This window comes from Papio anubis, chromosome 4 (genome assembly GCF_008728515.1).
Source record: "Papio anubis isolate 15944 chromosome 4, Panubis1.0, whole genome shotgun sequence".
Classification (NCBI taxonomy): Eukaryota; Metazoa; Chordata; class Mammalia; order Primates; family Cercopithecidae; genus Papio; species Papio anubis.
This window is the reverse complement of record NC_044979.1, coordinates 134,988,384-135,010,949: the sequence shown is the minus strand read 5'-3', so window position 1 is coordinate 135,010,949 and position 22,566 is coordinate 134,988,384. Positions and strand designations below refer to the sequence as shown.

General features: G+C 49.4%; 1 protein-coding gene across 1 annotated transcript in view; it reads left to right on the top strand.

The window, feature by feature from the left end:
• Positions 1-22,566, top strand: part of RCC1L (RCC1 like) — a 37,312-nt gene that overhangs the window by 4,056 nt on the left and 10,690 nt on the right. The window contains exons 2-10 of the mRNA XM_003895901.3: positions 1,157-1,286; positions 5,710-5,838; positions 7,310-7,376; positions 8,586-8,637; positions 10,904-10,988; positions 13,953-14,134; positions 17,267-17,354; positions 18,821-18,994; positions 22,181-22,266. Coding sequence (XP_003895950.1) covers positions 1,157-1,286; positions 5,710-5,838; positions 7,310-7,376; positions 8,586-8,637; positions 10,904-10,988; positions 13,953-14,134; positions 17,267-17,354; positions 18,821-18,994; positions 22,181-22,266 — 993 coding nt within the window. The remainder of the gene's footprint in view (positions 1-1,156; positions 1,287-5,709; positions 5,839-7,309; positions 7,377-8,585; positions 8,638-10,903; positions 10,989-13,952; positions 14,135-17,266; positions 17,355-18,820; positions 18,995-22,180; positions 22,267-22,566) is intronic.

The window sequence follows — 22,566 nt, the reverse complement described above, 5'->3', positions numbered from 1 at the left end:
CAGAGTCTTACTCTGTCACCCAGGCTGGAGTGCAGTGGCACCATCTTGACTCGCTGCAACCTCTGCCTCCTGGCTTCAAGCAATTCTCCGGCCTCAGCCTCCCGAATACCTGAGATTACAGGCACACGCCGCCATGCCTAGCTAATTTTTGTATTTTTTTTTTTTCCGAGACAGAGTCTGTCTCTGTCGCCCAGGCTGGAGTGCAGTGGCGCGATCTCGGCTCACTGCAAGCTCCGTCTCCCAGGTTCATGCCATTCTCTGACCTTAGCCTCCTGAGTAGCTGGGACTACAGGTACCCGCCACTGCGCCCAGCTAATTTTTTTCTGTATTTTTAGTAGAGACAGGGTTTCACTATAGTCTCAATCTCCTGACCTTGTGATCCGCCCGCCTCGGCCTCCCAGAGTGCTGGGATTACAGGCGTGAGCCACCGTGCCTGGCCAATTTTTGTATTTTTAGTAGAGAGGGGGTTTCACCATGTTGGCCAAAGCGAGTCTCGAATTCCTGACCTCGAGTGATCTGCCTGCCTTGGCCTCCCAAAGTGCTGGGATTACAGTTGTGAGCCACTGTACTCGGCTGCTAGAGAGTGTCTTGGTTTTGGTGAATGGGGATGGTAATACCTAGTGGTGAGCTGATATTTACCACTATATTTATCGTCTACATGTAAATCATCCTTCATAGAGTGATTATAAAGATTAAATGAGATAATACTTATCAAACATATAGTAAATGCTCAATAAATGCTAGTTGCTGTCTTAATAATATGTGTTCTTAGGCCAGGCACAGTGGCTGTTTCCTGTAGTCCTAGCACCTTGGGAGACCAAGGTGGACAGATCACTTGAGGCCAGGAGTTCGAGACCAGCTGGGCCAACATGGTGAAACTCTGTCTCTACTAAAAATACAGAAGTTAGCTAGATGTGGTGCACACACCTGCAGTCCCAGCTACATGGGAGGCCTGAACTTGGGAAATGTAGATTCCAGTGAGCCAAGATCCCGCCGCTGCACTCAGCCTGGGCAACAGAGTGAGACTGTCTCAAAAAAAACCCCAAAAAACCCCAAAATAGTCTGTGTTCTTGGATTTGGTAAATAACCTGTCACTTATTACTGAGCAAACTTGACATTACAAATCAGTTCATGCTTTGTGGGAACTGCTTTTCAGATTTCGTCTGCTGCTTGTGGCTATGGATTCACACTGCTGTCCTCTAAGACCACAGATATTACGAAAGTCTGGGGGATGGGACTCAACAAAGATTCTCAGCTTGGATTTCACAGGAGCCGGAAAGATAAAAGTGAGCATCCCTACCTTGTCTCCTCTCTGCCGGGATTGGTCTGAGAAAGCTCTTTTTTTTTTTTTTTTTTTGAGACAGAGTATCGCTCTGTTGCCAGGCTAGAGTGCAGTGGCAAGATCCTGGCTCAGTGCAACCTCCATCTCCCAGGTTGAAGTGATTCTCCTGCCTCAGCCTCCCGAGTAGCTGGGATTACAGGCTCACACCATTACGGCTGGCTAATTTTTATATTTTTAGTAGAGATGGGGTTTCACTATGTTGACCAGGCTGGTCTCGAACTCCTGACCTCAGGTGATCCACCCTCCTCGGCCTCCTAAAGTGCTGTGATTACAGGCGTGAGCCACAGCACCCAGCCCTTCCTTTGGTGTTCAAGAACATGGTTTCATAAACCAAACCATCGCAAAAAAAATAGACAAAGACTTAAAGGATGTTGTTTGAAACCATCTGGGCTAGATTATTTTTTAGCCTCTTTGGTATCAATGTTGAACCATCAGGCAAAGGAGAAGCACCTGGCCTTTGCAGATAAGTAAAGATGTTCTTTTGTGGCCTAAAAGAGATGACCTTTTTTTTCCTAGCTTGGAGACAGGCAGGCTGAAGTACTCTGCAGTGCCTAGAATATGTTTTTGGGGGGAAAAGGCAGTGAAATCGTTAACATGGAGGCTTTAGTCCAAATGTTTGAGACTTGGACTGTAAAAATGTTAGAAATAACTTATAATGGCATTTTAAAAAGTAGACATTAGCCCGGCTAGGCGTGGTGGCTCACGCCTGTAATCCCAGCACTTTGGGAAGCCGAGGAGAGCGGATCACTTGAGGCCAGGAGTTTGAGACCAGCCTGGCCAACATAGTGAAACCCCATCTCTACTAAAAATATAAAAAATTAGCCGGGCATGGTGGCATGCGCCTATATAGTCCCAGTTACTTTGGAGACTGAGGCACGAGAATCTCTTTAACCCGGGAGGTGGAGGTTACAGTGAGTCGAGATCATGCCACTACACTCCAGCCTGGGTGACAGAGTGAGACTGTCTGAAACAAACAAACAGACAAACAGAAAAGTAGAAATTAACTAAAAATTACTATGAGAGCAGTAAGAAATATTTCCTAGGCCAGGCACAGGGGCTCACGCCTGTAATCCCAGCACTTTGGGAAGCCGAGGTGGAAGGGATTGCTTGAGACCTGGAGTTCCAGACCACCCTGGGTAACATAGCGAGACCCTGTCTCTAAAAAAAAAAAATGAAGAAGAATTAGCTGAGCATGGTGGCATGCACCTAAAATCCTGGTACTCCAGAGGCTGAGGTAGGAGGATTGCTTGAGCCCAGGAGTTTGAGGCTGCAGTGAGTGGTGACTGCGCCACTGCACTCCAGCCTGCGCAACAGAGCAAGAGCATGTCTCTTAAAAAAAAGGAAAAAAGAGGCCAGACGCGGTGGCTCATGCCTGTAATCCCAGCACTTTGGGAGGCCGAGGCGGGTGGATCACGAGACCAGGAGATCGAGACCATCCTGGCTAACACGGTGAAACCCCATCTCTACTAAAAAATACAAAAAAATTTAGCCGGGCGAGGTGGCGGGCGCCTGTAGTCCCAGCTACTTGTGGGGCTGAGGCAGGAGAGAGGTGGAGCTTGCAGTGAGCTGAGATCTGGCCACTGCACTCCAGCCTGGGGCACAGAGCCAGACTCCATCTCAAAAAAAAAAAAAAAAAAAGGAAAAAAGAAAGAGAGTTCTTAAAATAGGGAGGAAATTACCCAGAAATACATACTGGACAAACCTCTCATTTTTATTTTTTACTGTTCCCTTGTTCACAGACAAATACATTTTTACATAATTTTAATCGTAGCATATATTTTGTTTTCTGTCTTTTTTCATTTATTTTATATCAGATGTCTTTTTTTTGTTTGTTTGAGATGGAGTCTTGCTCTCGCCCAGGCTGGAGTGCAGTGGCATGATCTTGGCTCACTGTAACCTCCACCTCCCTGGTTCAGGTGATTCTCCTGCCTCAGCCCCCTAAGTAGCTGATACTACAGGCACCTGCCATCACACCTGGCTAATTTTTGGATTTTAGTAGAGACGGGGGTTTCACCATTTTGGCCAGGTTGGTCTTGAACTCCTGACCTCAAGTGATACGCCTGCCTTGGCCTCCCAAAGTGCTAGGATTATAGGTGTGAGCCAGCATGCCTGATCTATGTATCAGATGTCTTTTATAAGTCAGTATTGAAGTCTTTATTAGCTGTAAGATGTTACATTACATTTTTTTTTGAGTCAGAGTTTCACTCTTGTTGCCCAGGCTGGAGTGCAGTGGCGTGATCTCAGCTCACTGCAGCCTCCTCCTCCTGTGTTTAAGCAATTCTCTTGCCTCAGCTTCCGAGTAGCTGGGATTACAGGCATGTGCTACCACACCCGGCTAATTTTGTATTTTTAGTAGAGACAGGGTTTCTCCATGTTGGTCAGGCTGGTCTCAAGCTCCCGACCTCAGGTGATCTGCCTACCTTGGCCCCCCAAAGTGCTGGGATTACAGGCGTGAGCCACTGTGCCCGGCCCGCGTTACATTTTTTATACCTTTTATCCAGAGCAATTTTAGACGTACAGAAATGTACAGAGGCCGGGCGCGGTGGCTCACGCGTGTAATCCCAGCACTTTGGGAGACCGAGGCGGGTGGATCACGAGGTCAGGAGTTCAAGACCAGCCTGGCCAAGATGGTGAAACCCCCGTCTCTACTAAAAATACAAAAAAATTAGCCAGGCGTGGTGGCAGGCACCTGTAATCCCAGCTACTCTGGAGGCTGAGGCAGAGAACTGCTTAAACCTGGAGGGGCGGAGGTTGCAGTGAGCCGAGATGGCGCCACTGCACTCCAGCCTGGGTGACAGAGCGAGACTCAGTCTCAGAAAAAAAAAAAGTGTACAGAGTACTATGATGTAGCATCACCAGCTTCAGGCGTCATCAACTCATGCCAGTCTTGTTTTCTTCATTTTTCCCACCTTCCCCCTCAGTAAATTTGAAGCAAATTCCAACAGTTTAATTTTTTGGGGGGGGTGGGGGCCAGGGTTTTGCCCTGTCACCCATGCTAGAGTGCAGTGTCATGATCACTGCTCACTGCAGCCTTAACCTCCCTGGCCCAAGTGATCCTCGCACCTCAGCCTCCCAAGTAGCTGGAAATGATCCTCCCAACTCAGCCTCCCAAGTAGCTGGGACCGTAGGCATGCACCATAATGCTCGGCTGATTTCTGTACTTTTGTGTGTGTGTGTGTGTGTGTGTGTGTGTGTGTGTGTGTGTGTATATATATGTATAGTTTTAAACTGTGTCTTGCTCTGTCTCCCAGGCTGGAGTGCAGTGGTGCAATCTTGGCTCACTGGCAACCTCTGCCTCCTGGGTTTGAGCGATTCTCCTGCCTGAGCCTCCTGAGTAGCTGGGACTACAGGTGCCCACCATAATGTCTGGCTAATTTTATATTTTTAGTAGAGATGGGGGTTCCACCATGTTGGCCAGGTTGGTCTCGAACTCCTGACCTCTGGTGATCCGCCCGCCTTGACCTCCCTCCCGTGCTGGAATTACAGGCATGAGCCACCGTACCCGGCCAAGATTTCTTTAATAAGAAGACCAGGCCGGGCGCGGTGGCTCACGCCTGTAATCCCAGCACTTAGGGAGGCCGAGACGGGCAGATCACGAGGTCAGGAGATCGAGACCAGCCTGACTAACACGGTGAAACCCCGTCTCTACCAAAAAAAATACAAAAAACTAGCCGGGCGAGGTGGCGGGCGCCTGTAGTCCCAGTTACTCGGGAGGCTGAGGCAGGAGAATGGCGTGAACCCGGGAGGCGGAGCTTGCAGTGAGCTGAGACCGTTGCTGCACTCCAGTCAGTGAGACAGTGAAGACTCACCAAAAAAAACAAGAAGACCAAGTATGCTTCCCCCCCCCCCACTCCCCCACCACCTCGCATGAAGTCTTGCTTCTTTTCCCCATGCTGGAGTGCAGTGGCCTATATCTCGCTCACTGCAACGCCCACCTCCTGGGTTCAAGCACCTTCCTGCCTCAGCTCTCCCAAGTAGCTGGGACTACAGGCACCGCCACCACGCCTGCTAATTTTTGTATTTTAAGTAGAGACAGGGTTTCACCATTTTGGCCAGGCTGGTCTCGAGTTCCTGACCTCAGGTGATCCGCCTCCCTCGGCCTCCCAAAGTGCTGAGATTACAGGCATGAGCCACTGCGCCTGGCCAGAAGACCAAGTATGCTTTTCTGGAACCTGCTTTGTGTAACTCCCATGGCATGAGCTGGGAGTTGGGCTTCTGGTCCTCGCTCTGCCCGTAACTTACCTGCCTTGATGAGTCTTTCCTACCTCCGACTCTCTTTTTTCCAGTGTAGTAGTGTGGAGTTGGACAGTGTGATTCCCAGTGTTAGAAATGCATGCCTCTCAATCGGTGTCCTGTGTCTTTTCCAGCGAGGGGCTATGAGTATGTGTTGGAGCCCTCACCTGTCTCCCTGCCTCTGGACAGACCTCAGGAGACACGGGTGCTGCAGGTCTCCTGCGGCCGAGCTCACTCTCTTGTGTTGACTGACAGGGAAGGAGGTGAGTTACCCTGCTGAAGGGTAGTGGAGGAGTGTGGGGACCATTTCACTATGAACTGGAGCCTCAGATCAGCCTGAGTGGCTTGTTCGATTGAACCACATCTAATGAGTGAACTGTGGCGTTTCCTGAGCAGATCGGTGGGATTGCTCAAGACAGCTGGGCACAGCTTGTTGATTCTTATGTGATTCTTATGTGATTCTTATGTGGTCCGCTCTCTGGTTCTTGGAAAATCGTATGTGTTTATAAATATAACTGCACACAAGGCAGCCTGATCCATTTGCTGTGAAGTCACTGAACTGGGTGGTGTGTAGAGGTGGCTTTTTCTATTTTTTCTTTTTTTTTTTTGAAACAGTCTCGCTCTGCTGCCCAAGCTGGAGAGCAGTGGCATGATCTTGGCTCACTGCAACCTCTGCCTCCCGGGTTCAAGTGATTCTCCAGCCTCAGCCTCCCGAGTAGCTGGGATTACAGGTGGCCGCCACCACGCCCAACTAATTTTTGTATTTTTTGTAGAGACAGGATTTCACCACATTGGCCAGGCTGGTCTTGAACACCTGACCTCAGGTGATCCGCCTGCCTTGGCCTCCCAAAGTGCTGGGATTACAGGTGTGAGCCACCGCACCCAGCCAAAAGTGGCTTTTTCTATTGGTATTGAAAGATGCCTGTTTGCTAACACATCTTCTAAGTGATTGGGGGCTTTCAGAGTCTGGGCCCCTGGGTAACACGGCCCTTTTTTAGAAAAGGGGTTCTTTCCAAGGAAAGGTCAGTGTGAATTACATTTTTCACATTTCATTTTCTTTTTTTCTTTTTTTTTTTTTTTAATCTGTGACAAAGTCTTGCTCTGTCACCCAGGCTGGAGTGCAGTAGCAGGATCTCGGCTCACTGCAGCTTCTACCTCCCGGGTTCAAGTGATTCTCCTGCCTCAGTCTCCCGAGTAGCTGGGATTACAGGCACCCACCACTGCGCTCAGCTAATTTTTGTAATTTTAGTAGAGACAAGATTTCACCATATTGGCCAATCTGGCCTTGAACTCCTAACCTCAAGTGATCCACCTGCCTTGGCCTCCCAAAGCGCTGGGATTAGTCATGAGCCACTGTGCCTAGCTTCAAATTTCATTTTCCGGCTGAGTGTGCTCTGTAGGAGAAGGCGGAGGTGGCATTTAGGAGCTCTTTCTAGAGGGGATTGGTGTTAAAGGCAGGCTGGTGACAGGTACGGGGAGTGCAATTCTAGCCTCAGAAGGTGGAATTCCCAAGAGGTGGATCCAGGGCCAGGAGGGGAAGGTGGATCTAGACCCCCACACGCCTCCTGGGAGTTTCTGCAGAGCCTGAGAAAGTTGGAGAAGGAAACCCAGGGGCTGTTGGAGGAGGGGGGTGAGCTAACCAGGACGGGACCACCAGTGAGACCCCTTCCAGTCCTCACATTCTTGGATCCCACAAACCTGCAGAACTGATTTAATCAGTGGTGTTATTTTTAGTCTTCAGCATGGGAAACAATTCTTATGGACAATGTGGAAGAAAGGTGATCGAAAATGAAATTTACAGGTGAGTTCCTAGAAGGCCTACCCCTTCCCCATGTTGGGTTAAATGTCAAACATTTCTAGGGAGATGACTGTGGTAAACCCATGGGGCGGTCAGAGGCATGCCTGAGAGGGGGCCGTGAGAACTCAGCAGAAAGCTGGGGGAGTCCTGTCTGTTTCAGGTTGAGCACCATGCATTAGCTTGGTGGGAGAAGAGGGGGCGTGAGCATTGGTTTTGATGTGTAAAACTTCTTTGGATAAATCTTTTTTTTTTTGAGATGGAGTCTTACTCTCTCGCCAGGCCAGAGTTCAAAGGCGCGATCTGGGCTCGCTGCAACGTCCACCTCCCAGGTTCAAGTGATTTTCCTGCCTCAGCCTCCCAAGTAGTTGGGACTACAGGCACACACCAGCACACCCAGCTAATTTTTGTAGTTTTAGTAGAGACGGGGTTTCACCATGTTGGCCAGGATGGTCTCCATCTCTTGACCTCATGATCTCCCCACCTTGGCCTCCCAAAGTGCTGGGATTACAGGCGTGAGCCACCGCTCCTGGCCCTCTTAGGATGAATTTTTACAAATTGAGTTTTTATTTTATCAAATTGATTTTTAAACATTCCCCTTTATTTCAGGTTTTTTCATTTTATTTATTTTTTGTTTGTTTGAGACAGAGTCTCACTGTGTCACGCAGACTGGAGTGCAGGTGAGATCTCAGCTCACTGCAACTTCCACCTCCCAGGTTCAAGCGATTCTCATGTCTCAGCCTCCCGAGTAGCTGGTATTACAGGCGCCCGCCACCACACCTGGCTAATTTTTTGTATTTTTAGTAGAGATGGGATTTCGTCATGTTGGCCAGGCTGGTTTCAAACTCCTGACCTCAAGTAATCCGCCCGTCTCGGCCTCCAAAAGTGCTGGAATTACAGGCGTGAGCCATCATGCCTAGTCAGTTCTTTTCATTTTAGTGTTTAAAAACATTTCCCTCTAGTTCCTTGTGTGATGTTGGAGGGCCTTAACACCACTCTCGACTTTGGCCGTGTGTCAAAATCACCTAGGATTTTGTTTTGTTTTACTTTCATGCCCAGGCCTGTTTCGGCCTCAAATTTGACCTTGAGAGTTACCCTAACAGTTACTGTGTGTGCAGAAGGGACAGACCATCAGTTGGGGTGACAGGGGAAAGGCTTCACAGGGCTTGTCGTGACCGCATCCCTTGCTTCTTCCCAATTTGTTCCTGGCTGTAGTGAAAGTCACAGAGTCCACAGAATGCAGGACTTCGATGGCCAGGTGGTCCAGGTAAGAGAGATGGGCCGAGAGCTGCTTATTCTGTTCCCGGGGTGCTTTTGAAAAGTTGAGATTTGGGTCGGGTGATGGCACATTTGTTAGGGGAATTTTCCGAATTAAATTATTTTAGTAAAAATTATAGCCTACCTACTATAGGCCAGGATTTATACTAGATTCTAGGGATACCAAGTTTAATAAGATTTTGAGGCCAGGCATGGTGGCTCATACCTGTAATCCCAGCACTTTGGGAGGCCGAGGCAGGTGGGTCACCTGAGGTCAGGAGTTCCAGACTAGCCTGGCCAACGTGGTGAAACTCCATCTCTACTAAAAATATAAAAATTAGCCGGGTGTGGTGGCGCATGCCTGTAATCCCAGCTACTCAGCAGGCTGAGGCACAGGAATTGCTTGAACCTGGGAGGTGGAGGCTGCAATGAGCCAAGAGATTGCACCACTGCACTCCAGCCTGGACGACAGAGCAAGACTCTGTCTTAAAAAAAAAGATTTTTGGGGATGATACTCTAGTGGGTGAACAAGTTAAAAAGCTCACTGAGGCCAGATGTGGTGGCTCACCCCTGTAACCTCAGCATCTGGGGAGGCCGAAGCAAAGGTATCACAGCACTTGCTGTATTCATGCATATATGCATTTAAATATTTATTGTAGGTACCTACCATGAGCCAGGCGCTATTCTGGGGATGAGAATAAAATGGAGAGCAAAATACAGCTGGCCTAGAACACCACAGCACTAATTATACTGTGATATGGCTTTTTGTTTTATTTGAAAAAAATTTTTTTTTTTTTTTTGAGACGGAGTCTTGCTCTGTCGCCCAGGCTGGAGTGCAGTGGCGCCATCTCGGCTCACTGCAAGCTCTGCCTCCCGGGTTCACACCATTCTCTTGCCTCAGCCTCCCGAGTAGCTGGGACTACAGGCGCGCACCACCACGCCCGGCTAATTTTTGTATTTTTAGTAGAGACAGGGTTTCATCGTGTTAGCCAGGGTGGTCTCGATCTCCTGACCTCATGATCTGCCCGTCTCGGCCTCCCAAAGCGCTGGGATTACAGGTGTGAGCCACCGCGCCTGGCCATATTTGAAAATTTTTTAGAGGCAGGGTCTCACTCTGTTGCCTAGGCTGGAATGCAGTGGCGCGATCATAGCTCACTGCAGCCTTGAACTCTTGGGCCCAAGTGATCTTCTTGCCTCAGCCCCCTGAGTAACTGGGTCTACAGGCGTGCATCATCATCCTTGGCTAATTATTTTATTTTAAAGAGAGAGAGATTCTCACTGTGTTGGCCAGGCTGGTCTCAAACCCTTGGCCTCAAGCCATCCTTCCGCCTTGGCCGTCCAAAATGTTGGGATTACGGGTGTAAGCCACCATGCCGGGCCTCCTTCACCTATTAGACTGAGTGACTTTGTGCAAGTTACCAGAGATCTCAGCCCACAGCAACCTCCACTTCCTGGATTCAAGTGATTCTAGTGCCTCAGACCCCCTAGTAGCTGGGATTACAGGCATGCGCCACCAGACGTGGCTAATTTTTATATTTTTAGTAGAGATGGGGTTTTACCATGTTGGCCAGGCTGGTCTTGAACTCCTGGCCTCAGGTGATCCACATGCCTCAGCCTCCCAAAGTGCTGGGATTACAGGAGTGAGTCGCTGTGCCCAGCTGAGATTCAGTTTCTTACTCGGTGGTTTTGGGTATTGACTTAGCACAGTGCCTGGCATAAAAATCGTTCAATAGATGACACTTTTCATTAGGCAGTTAGAAAAATGAGTCTGGAACTGGGGAGAGTGGTTGAGACCAGAGATCACAATGCAGAGGCCACAGTTAAGCATTGGGAGTGGCTGCCGTCTCCCAGGGTAGCATGAGGAGTGAGGAGAGAGGAGGGCAGGAGACAGACCCTGGAGAGAGATCCCAACAGCAAAGGGTCTGAAGTAGAGGCTGAGTGCGCGAGCAAGGCTGGAAGCTGTGAGAGAGTAGAAGAGAGAGCTGGGAGGAGAAGGGTTATGGAGGAGGGGTGGTTCTTTAGAGATGGTGTGGGATGGACGGCAGAGCTCTTGGATTTGCCCCTTTGGAGATCTGCATTTTACTTTAATAAGAGCAGTTTCAATGCAGTGGGAGACTGGTGGATTGACAAGGAGTAAGATGAGCATAGAGCAGCCTGCCCGGACCATGCTCCAGGTGCCCAGGAGTGGCAGGTGATGGTGCTGGTCCTTCTTTGGATGAGGACACCAGGGTTCTAAGCATTTCTTCTCATCCCCCTGACCTCTGTTTGTCTGCTAGGTCGCCTGTGGTCAGGATCATAGTCTGTTCCTGACGGATAAAGGAGAAGTCTATTCTTGCGGATGGGGCGCTGATGGGCAAACAGGTAGAGTTCTTTTCATGCACTGGGGTCGTGAAAGTTCTCGGTCCATGTCATGTGGAGCTGTGAGCTGCAGGGCATTTATGGGCTAGAACCCTTCTTCCTTAATTCAGCTCTTACCTCTTATCACTTTCTGAGGAACACTGTTCTTGGCTCCATCGCCCAAGCTGGAGTGCAGTGGTGTGATTACATCTCACTGTAGTCTCAAACTCCCAGGCTCAGGTGATCCTCCCACCACAGCCTCCAGAATAACTGGGACAACAGGTGTGAGCCAACAAGCCCAGCTTATTTTTTGTAGCAACAGGGTTTCGCCGTGTTGCCCAGGCTGGTCTTGAACTCCTGACCTTAAGCAGTCTGCCTGCTGTGGCCTCTTGGTGTGCTGGGATTCCAGGTGGGAACCACTGTGCCCTCCTGTAATACTATTTTTTTGCATCTCTTCCATTCCCCTCAGCACTGGCTGCCACAGAAATAAACTGAGAGAAGGCTGGGTGTGGTGGCTCACACCTGTAATCCCAGCACTTTGGGAGGCCGAGGTGGGTGGATCACTTGAGGTCAGGAGTTTGAGACCAGCTGGCTACCATGGTGAAACCCCATCTCTACTAAAATTATAAAAATTAGCCGGGTGTGGTGGCGCATGGCTGTAATACCAGCTACTAGGGAGGCTGAGGCAGGAGAATTGCTTGAACCTGGGAGGCGGAGGTTGCAGTGAGCCAAGATCACACCACTGCACTCCAGCCTGGGCAACAGAGCGAGACTCCATCTCAAAAAAAAATGAACTGAGAGAGCATTAGGGTATCTTTGGCCACTCAACAGAGGAGTTCTGAGTCTTTTAGCAACAAGAACAAGCTGTTTGAGGCTTTAAAAAAGTTTTTAAAATTTTATTTATTATTATTATTTTTTTTTTTCAAGACAGTGTATCACTCTGTCGCCCAGGCTGGAGTGCAGTGATACGATCTCGGCTCTCTGCAAGCTCCACCTCCCAGGTTCATGCCATTCTCCTGCCTCAGCCTCCCGAGTAGCTGGGACTACAGGTGCCCGCCACCTCGCCCGGCTAATTTTTCGTATTTTTTAGTAGAGATGGGGTTTCATCGTGTCAGCCAGGATGGTCTCGATCTTACCTCGTGATCTGCCCGCCTAGGCCTCTCAAAGCGCTGGGATTACAGGCATGAGCCACCATGCCCGGCCCCAGTCTTTTTACTGTCTCCATAGTTTGTCTTTTTCAGAATGCCGTATAGCTAGAATGCTATAGTATGTAACCTTTTCAGATAAGCTTCTTTTAATCAGTATCATGCATTTAAGTTTCCTCCACGCCTTTCCATGGCTTGGCGGCTTACTGCTTTTTAGTGCTAAATAACAAACATTACATTGTCTGGATGCACCATGGTTGATCCATTCACCTGCTGAGGAACAGGTCCATCCCTTTGAGGACCCTGGTTGAAGGCAGGAGTCTACAGTTCAGTGTTCTGCCTTGGGCTGCTGCCCAGGGGTTACCCCCATAGCAAGTGCCGATAATGACATTTGCTTTTGGGCAGGTCCTGCCTGTCCTTTTCTCTGCTGTTTTTGTTTGTTTGTTTTTGAGACGGAGGCTCGCTCTGTCGCCCAGGCATGATCGTGCAGTGGCATGATCTTGGCTCACTTCAACCGTTGCCGCCTGGGTTTAAGTGATTCTCCGGCCTCAGCCTCCTGAGTAGCTGGAATTACAGGTGCCTGCCACCGCACCCAGCTAATTTTTGTAGAGACGGAGTTTCACCATCTTGGTCAGGCTGGTCTTGAACTCCTGACCTCATGATCCACCCACCTTGGCCTCCCAAAGTGCTGGGATTACAGGCGTGAGCCACCGTGCCTGGCCTCTCTGCTGACTGTTAACCATGCCATTTTAAGTTCCCTGTTTTTTGGGAGTGGTGTTGGGGATGGCATGGGCTCTTAGTGATTTTCTTTATTTCTAGCAAGACCACCAGTGCATTAGAAATTGCTTGTTGTGATCGGGCAGGTGACGCACACCTGTAATCAAGCACTTTGGGAGGCTGAGGCAGGAGGATTGCTTGAGCCTAGGAGTTAGATACCAGCCTGGGCAACATAGTGAGACGCCGTCTCTATTTCAATTAAAAAAAAAATTTTAGACCAGGCTCTGTGGCTCACGCCTATAATCCCAGCATTTTGGGAAGCTGAGATGGGCAGATCACTTGAGGTCAGGAGTTTGAGACCAGCCTCGCCAACATGACAAAACCCCATCTCTATGAAAAATACAAAAGTTAGCTGGGTGTGGTGGTGCATGCCTGTGATCTCAGCTTCTTGGGAGGTGGCTAAGGCACAAGAATTAAAAAATTGCTTGAACCCAGGAGGTGGAGATTGCAGTGAGCTGAGATCGCGCCACTGCACTGCAGCCAGGGCAACACAGTGAGACTCCATCTCAAAAATAAATAAATAAATAAGTTGTATGAGCATGCAAATAAGCAGATTAGGATTTCCTTCCTCCCTCCCTCCCTCCCTCCCTCCCTTCCTCTCCCTCCCTCCCTCCCTCCTTCTTTTCTTTCTTTTTCTTTCTTTTTTTATTTTTTGAGATAGTCTCACTCTTGCCAAGGCTAGAGTGCAGCAGCACAGTCTTGGCTTAACTGGAACCTCTGCCTCCCAGGTTCAAGCAATTCTTGTGCCTCAGCCTCCTGAGTAGCTGGGATTACAGGCATGTACCATTATGCCCTGATAATTTTTGTAATTTTTTTTTTTTAATAGAGACAGGGTTTCGCCATGTTGACCAGGCTGATCTCGAATTCCTGACCTCAAGTGATCTGCCCACCTCAGCCTCTCAAAGTGTTGGGATTGCAGACGTGAGCCACTGCGCCCAGCCCCAGATTAGGATTTCTGAGCTGATATTTGTTAAGTGCTTAAAACTGCACTTGGCGTATAGTAAGTCTGTGTATGTGTTTGTTAAAAGAGCAAATAATTAAAAATCCGTCTTTTCCACTGTGTTAGGTCTGGGTCACTACAATATCACCAGCGCGCCCACCAAGCTAGGTGGAGACCTGGCGGGAGTGAACATTGTCCAAGTTACCACCTACGGTGATTGCTGCCTGGCCGTGTCCGCCGACGGAGGACTTTTTGGTTGGGGAAACTCGGAGTACCTGCAGCTGGCCTCTGTTACTGACTCCACACAGGTATGCGGTCACCGACAGCGTGGTGCTGGGAGGTTTGGAAACATTAAAGTGTTAAGGGGCCGGGTGTGGTGGCTCACACCTGTAATCCCAGCACTTTGAAAGGCCGAGACAGGCAGATCGCTTGAGGTCAAGAGTTCAAGACCAGCCTGCACAACATGGCAAAACCCCATCTCTACAAAAAAAATACAAAAATTCGCCAGGTGTGGTAGTGCATGCCTATAATCCCAGGTACTCAGGAGGCTGAGGCATGAGAATTGAATCGCTCAGAGAGTGCAGTGAGCTGAGATCGCGCCACCGCCTTCCAGCCTGGGTGACAGAGCAAGACTCTGTCTCAAAACAAAGCAAATAGGCTGGGCACGGTGACTCACGCCTGTAATCCCAGTACTTTGGGGGGCCAAGTCGGGCGGATCACCTGAGGTCAGGAGTTCAAGACCAGCCTGGCAAACATGGTGAAACCCTGTCTCTACTAAAAAAAAAAATACAAAAATTAGCCGGGTGTGGTGACAGGTACCTGTAATCCCAGCTACTCGGGAGGCTGAGGCAGGAGAATAGCTTGAACACAGGTGGTGGAGGTTGCAGTGAGCCAAGATTGCACCATTGCACTGCAGCCTGGTGGACAAGAGTGAGACTTTGTCTCAAAAAAAGAAAAAAAAGGACAAGTAAAGGAATAAAGAATGACTACTCCATAGCAGGGCAGCCGCCCCACACTTTTTTCTTTTTTTTTTTTGAGACAGTGTGTCACTCTCTTGGCAGGCTGGAGTGCAGTGGCGCAATCTTGGCTCACCGCAACCTCCACCTCCCGGATTCAAGCAATTCTCCTGACTCAGGCCCCCGACTAGCTGGGACTACAGGTGCCCACCACCATGCCCGGCTAATTTTTGTATTTTTAGTAGAGACAGGGTTTCACCATGTTGGCCAGGATGGTCTCGATCTCTTGACCTCGTGATCCGCCCATCTCAGCCTCCCAAAGTGCTGGGATTACAGGCTTGAGCCACTGCGCCTGGCCTGTATTTTTTTTTTTTTTTTTTTGAGACGGAGTCTGGCTCTGTTGCCCAGGCTGGAGTGCAGTGGCCAGATCTCAGCTCACTGCAAGCCCCGCCTCCCGGGTTCACGCCATTCTCCTGCCTCAGCCTCCCGAGTAGCTGGGAGTACAGGCGCCCGCCACCTCGCCCGGCTAATTTTTTTTTGTATTTTAGTAGAGACGGGGTTTCACCGTGTTAGCCAGGATGGTCTTGATCTCCTGAACTCATGATCCACCCGTCTCGGCCTCCCAAAGTGCTGGGATTACAGGCTTGAGCCACCGCGCCCGGCCTGGCCTGTATTTTTTTTAGTAGAGACAGGGTTTCACTGTGTTAGCCAGGATGATCTCTATCTCCTGACCTCGTGATCCGCCCGCCTCAGCCTCCCAAAGTGCTGGGATTACAGGCATGAGCCACCGCACCCAGCCAGGGTTTACATTTCAACGTGAGATTTGGGTGGGGACACAGATCCAAACCATATCAATTGTGTAACTAATCTCTTTCATCCCATCACTCATGTTCCACAATTACCAACTAACGGCCAATTCAAAAAATAGAGATATGATTCACACACCGTAATTCACCATTTTAAAGTTTACAATTTAGTGGATTTTAGTATTAACATATTCACAAGGCTGTGCAACTGTTACCACTATCTAATTTCAGAATATTTTAATGACTCCTCCAAACAACCCCATATTGCTAATGGCTAGTTTTTTGTTTATTTGTTTGTTGGTTTTGGTTTTGTTTTTTTTTTAGACATACGGTCTCACTTTGTTGTCCAGGCTGGAGTGCTATCATAGCTCGCTGCAGCCTCGAACTCCTGGCTCCAGCAATCTTCCCAGCTCAGCCGCCCTAGTAACTGGGACTATAGGTGCACACTGTCACACTCAGCTAATTTACAAAAAATTTTGTTGTAGAGACAGGGTCTCGCTTTTTTGCCCAGCCTAGTCTCAAACTCCTGTCCTCAAGCGATTCTCCCACTTCAACCTCCCAAACTGCCGGGATTATAGGCATGACCACTGCTGTACCTGGCTGGTGCAGTGCTGCAGTTTGAGGTTGCAGTGTGTTGTGATCATGCTGCTTGTGAATAGCTGCTGGACTCCAGCCTGGGCAACATAGTGAGATCCCATCTCTAATAAATAAACATATTACATTCCTTGATATGATCAAATTTCTGACAACATACAGCAGGGTTTTAAATTTGTGTTAATAGATAGAGAAATCTGCACAAAGGGAAAGTAAAGGTCAGCTAATAAGATTTTTAAAAGCCTCCCCTGTGATCAGGTACAGTAGCTAGAAGTGGTTGCAAATTTGGCTATGAGCTTCCTAGTAGGGAAAGCAAAGAAGAAACATGGCCATTTAAATGATTCATTGTTTCCGTAAGATAAACAGCAAATAAGGTGTTGGGGAGAAATATGGCTCTCCCAGCTACCAAGGCCTGAGAGAAATGTCACCCATGGCCTTCCTGTGGGGGACAGATCCAGTGGCATGCCATTGTTATATATTGCCACATAACAAAAGGCCCCAGTACTTAGTGGATTAAAACAATACACTTTATTTATTTATTTAGAGATAGGATCTTGCTCTGTCACCCAGGATGGAGTACAGTGGTATGATCACGGCTCACTGTAACCTCCACTTCCTGGGTTCAAGCGATTCTCCTGGCTCAGCCCTCTGAGTAGCTGGGACTATAGGCACTTGCCACCACGCCCAGCTAATTTTTGTATTTTTAATAGAGACAGGGTTTCACCATGTTGGCCAGGCTGGTCTCGAACTCCTGATCTCAAGTGATCTGCCTGCCTTAGCCTCCCAAAGTGCTGGGATTACAGGCGTGAGCCACCACACCTGGCCACAAATGTCATTTCATGTTAACTTTAGTTGACATCTGCCTCCTCCACTAGACTACAACTCTCTGAGCGTGGAAACTGGGTCTCTTTTGCTTACCATTATACCCCAGCCCCTAGTTTAATGCTTGGCATGTGATGTTCAAGAAGTATCTCTGGAGTGAATGAATGAACTGGGACTCAGCTACTCTGTACCTAAGGCCAGAACACTTCCCAGTCCTTACTGGTTTGCTTTCCTAACAGTGTGGCTCCTTTCTTTGGTTCAGGTGAATGTGCCCCGGTGCTTACACTTCTCAGGAGTGGGGAAGGTGCGACAGGCTGCGTGCGGTGGCACAGGCTGTGCAGTGTTAAACGGTGAGGCCTTCTTTCCGGTGGTTCATTGGGAAGCTGTAGGTGGATTGCATAGGGAGTGGTCAGTGTCCATTGGATTTGCAGGCTGTAGACCTCAGCCTCAGGAGGGTAACATGGCTGGGCGTGGTGGCTCACATCTGTATTCCCAGTACTTTGGACAACTGAGGCAGGAGGATTGCTTGAGGCCAGGAGTTCCAGACCAGCCTGGGCAATATAACGAGACCCCGTCTCTGCCAAAAAGTGGAGAAATTAGCTGGAAGGCTGGGTGTGGTGGCTCACACCTGTAATCTCAGCACTTTGGGAAGCCAAGGCAGGCGGATCACCTGAGGTCAGGAGTTCAAGACCATCGTGGCCAACATGGTGAAACCCTGTTTCTACTAAAAATAGAAAAATTAGCCAGACATGGTGGTGCATGCTTGTAATCCTAGCTACTCGGAAGGCTAAGGTGGGAGAACCGCTTGAACCCAGGAGGCAGAGGTTGCAGTGAGCCGAGATCGCGCCACTGCACTCCAGCCCGGGTGATAGAGCGAGACTCTGTCTCAATAAAAAAAAAAGAAAAAATGAAAAATTAGCTCGGCATGGTGGTGCACGCCTGTAATCCCAGCTACTCAGGAGGCTGATGCAGAAAGGTCTCTTGAATCCAGGAGTTCGAGCTGCAGTGAGCTATGATCATGCCACTGCACTGGGCAACAGAGCGAGACCCTGTTTCAAAAAAGGAAGGAACTGTGGCCATGGGAAGATGTCGTTGGATTGAGCTCAGTCATTACAGGGTGTGAATAAAGTTCTTAACAAAAAGCAAATAGCCCGCTATTTATCTGTAGACACATGACCACAGAGCTGAGTCATCCTAGAGCAAACCTCTGGAGTGGAGAGCGAACTACTTCATTCCCCTCCCTTAACCAGGGCCAGAGAGATTCCAGCTCTGCGTTCTCCAGCCAAAAAATCAAAGGCAGATGGGAGAACAGCCTTTAGCTTTGGATAGCGATGAAATGTCTGGCACCACTGATGAATATTAAACTTTCTGTATCCAAAACATCATTTCTAAGAGTTTTAAGAATCTGGCCAGACATTGTTGATGTGTTTGGCTTTGCTCTTCCGATCAGTGCGAAACACGGTGCTGTCATTAGGCGGAGAAGACATCCTCCATTCTCTGGTATTCGTATGGGTTTTCTGGCTGATTTATGCACTGATCCCCTCCAGGTTACTAACCCTCAAGATGTGGGAAGTTTGTGTTCTGAGCCAGGAGAGCTGGCGAGACAGACTCCCCCAGCAAGAATTTAAGCAGGGGGGAGTGAATTATTCTAAATCTCTGTCTGCACATTCTTGCCAAGCAAGGAGGAAAAAAAAAAGGACAACAACAACAAAAATCATGTGGATGTCATAAACCTTGGTGGTGTAGTTGGAGTTTCTGGTGAGGGAGGGTTCTTACTTGGATGGACTTACTGACCCTTGTTTTTACTGTAATGTAGGAGAAGGACATGTTTTTGTCTGGGGCTATGGAATTCTTGGGAAAGGCCCAAACCTAGTGGAAAGTGCTGTCCCTGAAATGATTCCACCCACTCTCTTTGGCTTGACGGAGTTCAACCCAGAAATCCAGGTTTCCCGCATCCGATGTGGACTCAGCCACTTTGCTGCACTGACCAGTAAGTGACCAAGCCGGACGGCCCCGGTGTAAGCCCAGCAGAGGTTCTCTCTCTCTCAAGTTCAACCCCAAACTTCCACCCATCCAACAGAACGGCGCCTTTGTACTGATAACTCAAGCGAGGGCTAAACGAGAAGTTGTTTGCCTCAAGGTTGTATAATGTTCCCTGTTTTCCCCCCTGGAGGTTTGGGTTTGGTTCGTTTGGTTTGTGGGTAGGCTAACGTGAACATGCGTATTCTCAAGAGAGCACCCGTCGGTGGTAGGAAGGGGCACCGCCAGTACGTCGGGTGCCGGAGGAAACCAGCAGAGGCTTGGCGAATCCACGGGTGGGTGATTAGGAAGTGATTGTGTGGGGCTTAATCCCACTCCCCGGCCGAGCCCAGACCCTGAGCTGACCCAGGATAGGGGATGGCAAAAGGCCCATTTGTCAGACTATCCCGTGGTTTCACGGAGGTAAATCTACTGGTTTCTCCAAAGTGCTGGGGCAGAGAGTGATGAAAGGGGAGAGCGAAATGGAGGTTTTTCCCAAAGGCCTGCCAGATTACAAAGCCACAGAATATCCGCTTACCCTGCAGGGTAAGGGTAAGGAATGTGTCCTTTTCTTGGTTAAATCTCCTCCACTACGGTTACTGTGGATTCAATTTGCTGCTCTCTAGTTGACTCGAATAGTCAAACTGTCCTGAATTAATTTCATTCTGTGATTCTCAAGTAAATTAGTTATTTCCTTGCAATTAAAAGAATCTTTTCATCTCATGGCAAGTAATTGTTTTCTTTTCAAACATCTGGGCCGGAACAGTCAGTTCGTGTCATCTTCAGTTGAGTTCTCTGGCCTCATTCCCACGTGGGGCCTGTCCCAGTTGCCCGCCCTCTGTACCGGGGTCCTAACTGCTATTCCCTTATTGTCTGAATTCCAGGCTTCAGAGGCCGTCAGACAGGCAGGCCTGGGTTGTTACGGCTGTCGGCTGGAGTTTTATCTGGATCTAGGTTGAAGCACTGAAGTCGCAGTGGTCATGACTAAGCCAGAGAATTCCTTGCCACTGCCCAGCCAGAGTGGCCACTTGCATTTGCAGCTGAGTGTAGGTCTCATGAATTCTGTTTTTTGTTTTTTTTTTTTTTTTTGAGACGGTGTCTCGCTCTGTCGCCCAGGCTGGAGTGCAGTGGCCGGATCTCAGCTCACTGCAAGCTCCACCTCCCGGGTTCACTTCATTCTCCTGCCTCAGCCTCCCGAGGTAGCTGGGACTACAGGCGCCGCCACCTGCATGGCTAAGTTTTATTTTAGTAGAGGCGGGGTTTCACCGTGTCAGCCAGGATGGTCTCGATCTCCTGACCTGCGTGAGATCCATGCGTCTCGGCCTCCCCAAAGTGCTGGGATTACAGGCTTGAGCCACTGCATGCGGCCTTTTTTTTTTTTGAGGACAGAGTCCTGCTCTTGTTGCCCAGGCTGGGTGCAGCTGGGCTGCGCAATCTCCACCTCCTGGAGTTCAAGCTGATTCTCCTGCCTCAGCCTCCCGAGTAACTGGGATTATAGGCACCCTCCAACATGCCTGGCTAATTTGGTATCATGAATTCTTAAAGCTATTTTGTTTTGGCAAGTAAGAGTCATATGGACTAATTTTTGGAGAAACAAATATCTACTTTCCAGAAAGTTCTTAAGGCCTAAACTATGGGCAGAGTCATGTGTTTAGAAATCTGTGTGAAGTGTTTGATTAGAGCAGAGGCTTTTCTATTTGCCCTCATGCCATGTAGCCATTTCAGGTCACAGCGAAATGAAATTCCTTTCTGGATTTCTCCCCAAGACCCAACAGGCCTCCTTGTAAGGGTGAGTTACTGCCTGTTGGTAGACAGAGCGTGGCTGTCTTCCTGCCTGTGTGCCTGGCATTTGCAGATAGCCATCTGGGAATTGGAGTTGGTTGGTTTATCCTGTGGTCTGCTAGCATTTTGGGGAGCCAGACCAAATTGTTCTGTTAAACACCCGAGGTCTAGCTGGGTGCAGTGGATCATGCTTGTAATCCCAGCACTTTGGGAGGCCAAGATGGGAGGATCCTTGGAGCCCAGGAGTTCGAGACTAGCCTGGGCAACATAGTAAGATTCCGTTTCTACAAAAAATACAGAAATTAGCTGGGTGTGGTGGTGCACACCAGCCTATATAGTCCCAGTACTCTGGAGGCTGAGATGGAAGGATTGCTGCTTGAGTTTGAGACTTCAAGGCTGCAGTGAGCGGTGTTTGTGCCACTGCATCACAGCCTGGGCAACAGAGTAAGACCCTGTCCCAAAAGCAAAGAAAAACACACACACAAAAAACTATCTGAGGTCTGAGTGTGGAGGACAAGGGGCACGCTCAGATCAGGGGGGCTAAGATAGCTTGTAATTATTCCGTACTTCATCAACCCCGGGTCTTGTAGTCTTGGCTTTTCCTTGTCACTTCCTCTGCCCCCCATGACCCAAGCCTTTTGCCCGACAGCCGGTGGTGACATGGGCCCAGGAGTGCCCCAGCTGGTAGAGACAGAGTCCCACCTGAAGGCCAGGCTGAGAGAGGCCATCTCCTGGGTTGACCTCTTACAGCATCCTGTACTTTTTCTTCCTCACAGTTTTTACAGTTTGTAAACATATATTAAAATCATCTGTCTGTTCCATCTCCAGCCTGTCCCCAGCTCCTGAAACACAGACCTAGACCCAGCACAAGCAGGCACTCGGTCATTAGATGCCCTATGGCCAAATGCTCCCAAAATATGGACAGTCAATCCAGGAATGACAAATTGTCCTACTTTTCACTGCCAAATCAGGAAGCCCAGGGTGTGGAGGGCAGAGTTTGGTGGCACATGATTGTAGGCGGGGCACAAGGGGTGAGCAGAGTGGGCTGTGTGCACCAGTGACCTCCAGCCCTGTCCACCACCCCCAGACCCCAGCTCCATGCACCACCCCAGCCCCCATCTTCATTTACGTGCTCGTGCTCATCTCCCACATGGGTGGATACAGCAGAAGTCCTGGGCATGGACCTGTTTTCGTTATGGAGGCAGCATCTCTGACCCTTACTTTTGCCTTCAAAGAAAGCATGAACACCTGGTAAAAGCTGAACAGTGGGCTCTGTAGGTATCTGGTTCTAAAAAGCCTGTTCTCATGACCCATCCTCTCCTTGGAGACTTGTTCTTCACACAGTGCCAACCAACCCGTTTTCCTCCCTTTGCAGACAAAGGAGAGCTGTTTGTATGGGGCAAGAACATCCGAGGCTGCCTGGGAATCGGTCGCCTGGAGGACCAGTATTTCCCATGGAGGGTAAGGCTGACTGGGGCGGTCTCGAGAATGGACGCTGAGAGTAGAGTCACCTGACGTCACCGCAGACACCTCGCGTGCAGCTGGGCCAGGACGAGGGCCACGGGACCTGCTCCCCCTTCCGGGTCCTGGCTACGCTCCTCCAGTGCAGCATGCCACGCCATAGCACACTCTGTGGTGACACCCATGAGATACCCGTGGGACATCTGCATGGTGTGATGGGCGGGGGAGTGACACCAGGCTCTCGGGGTGCAGGAGCTGGGTCAACCCATCCCGGCCCGCTGAGTGGGAGGTTGGAGGCAG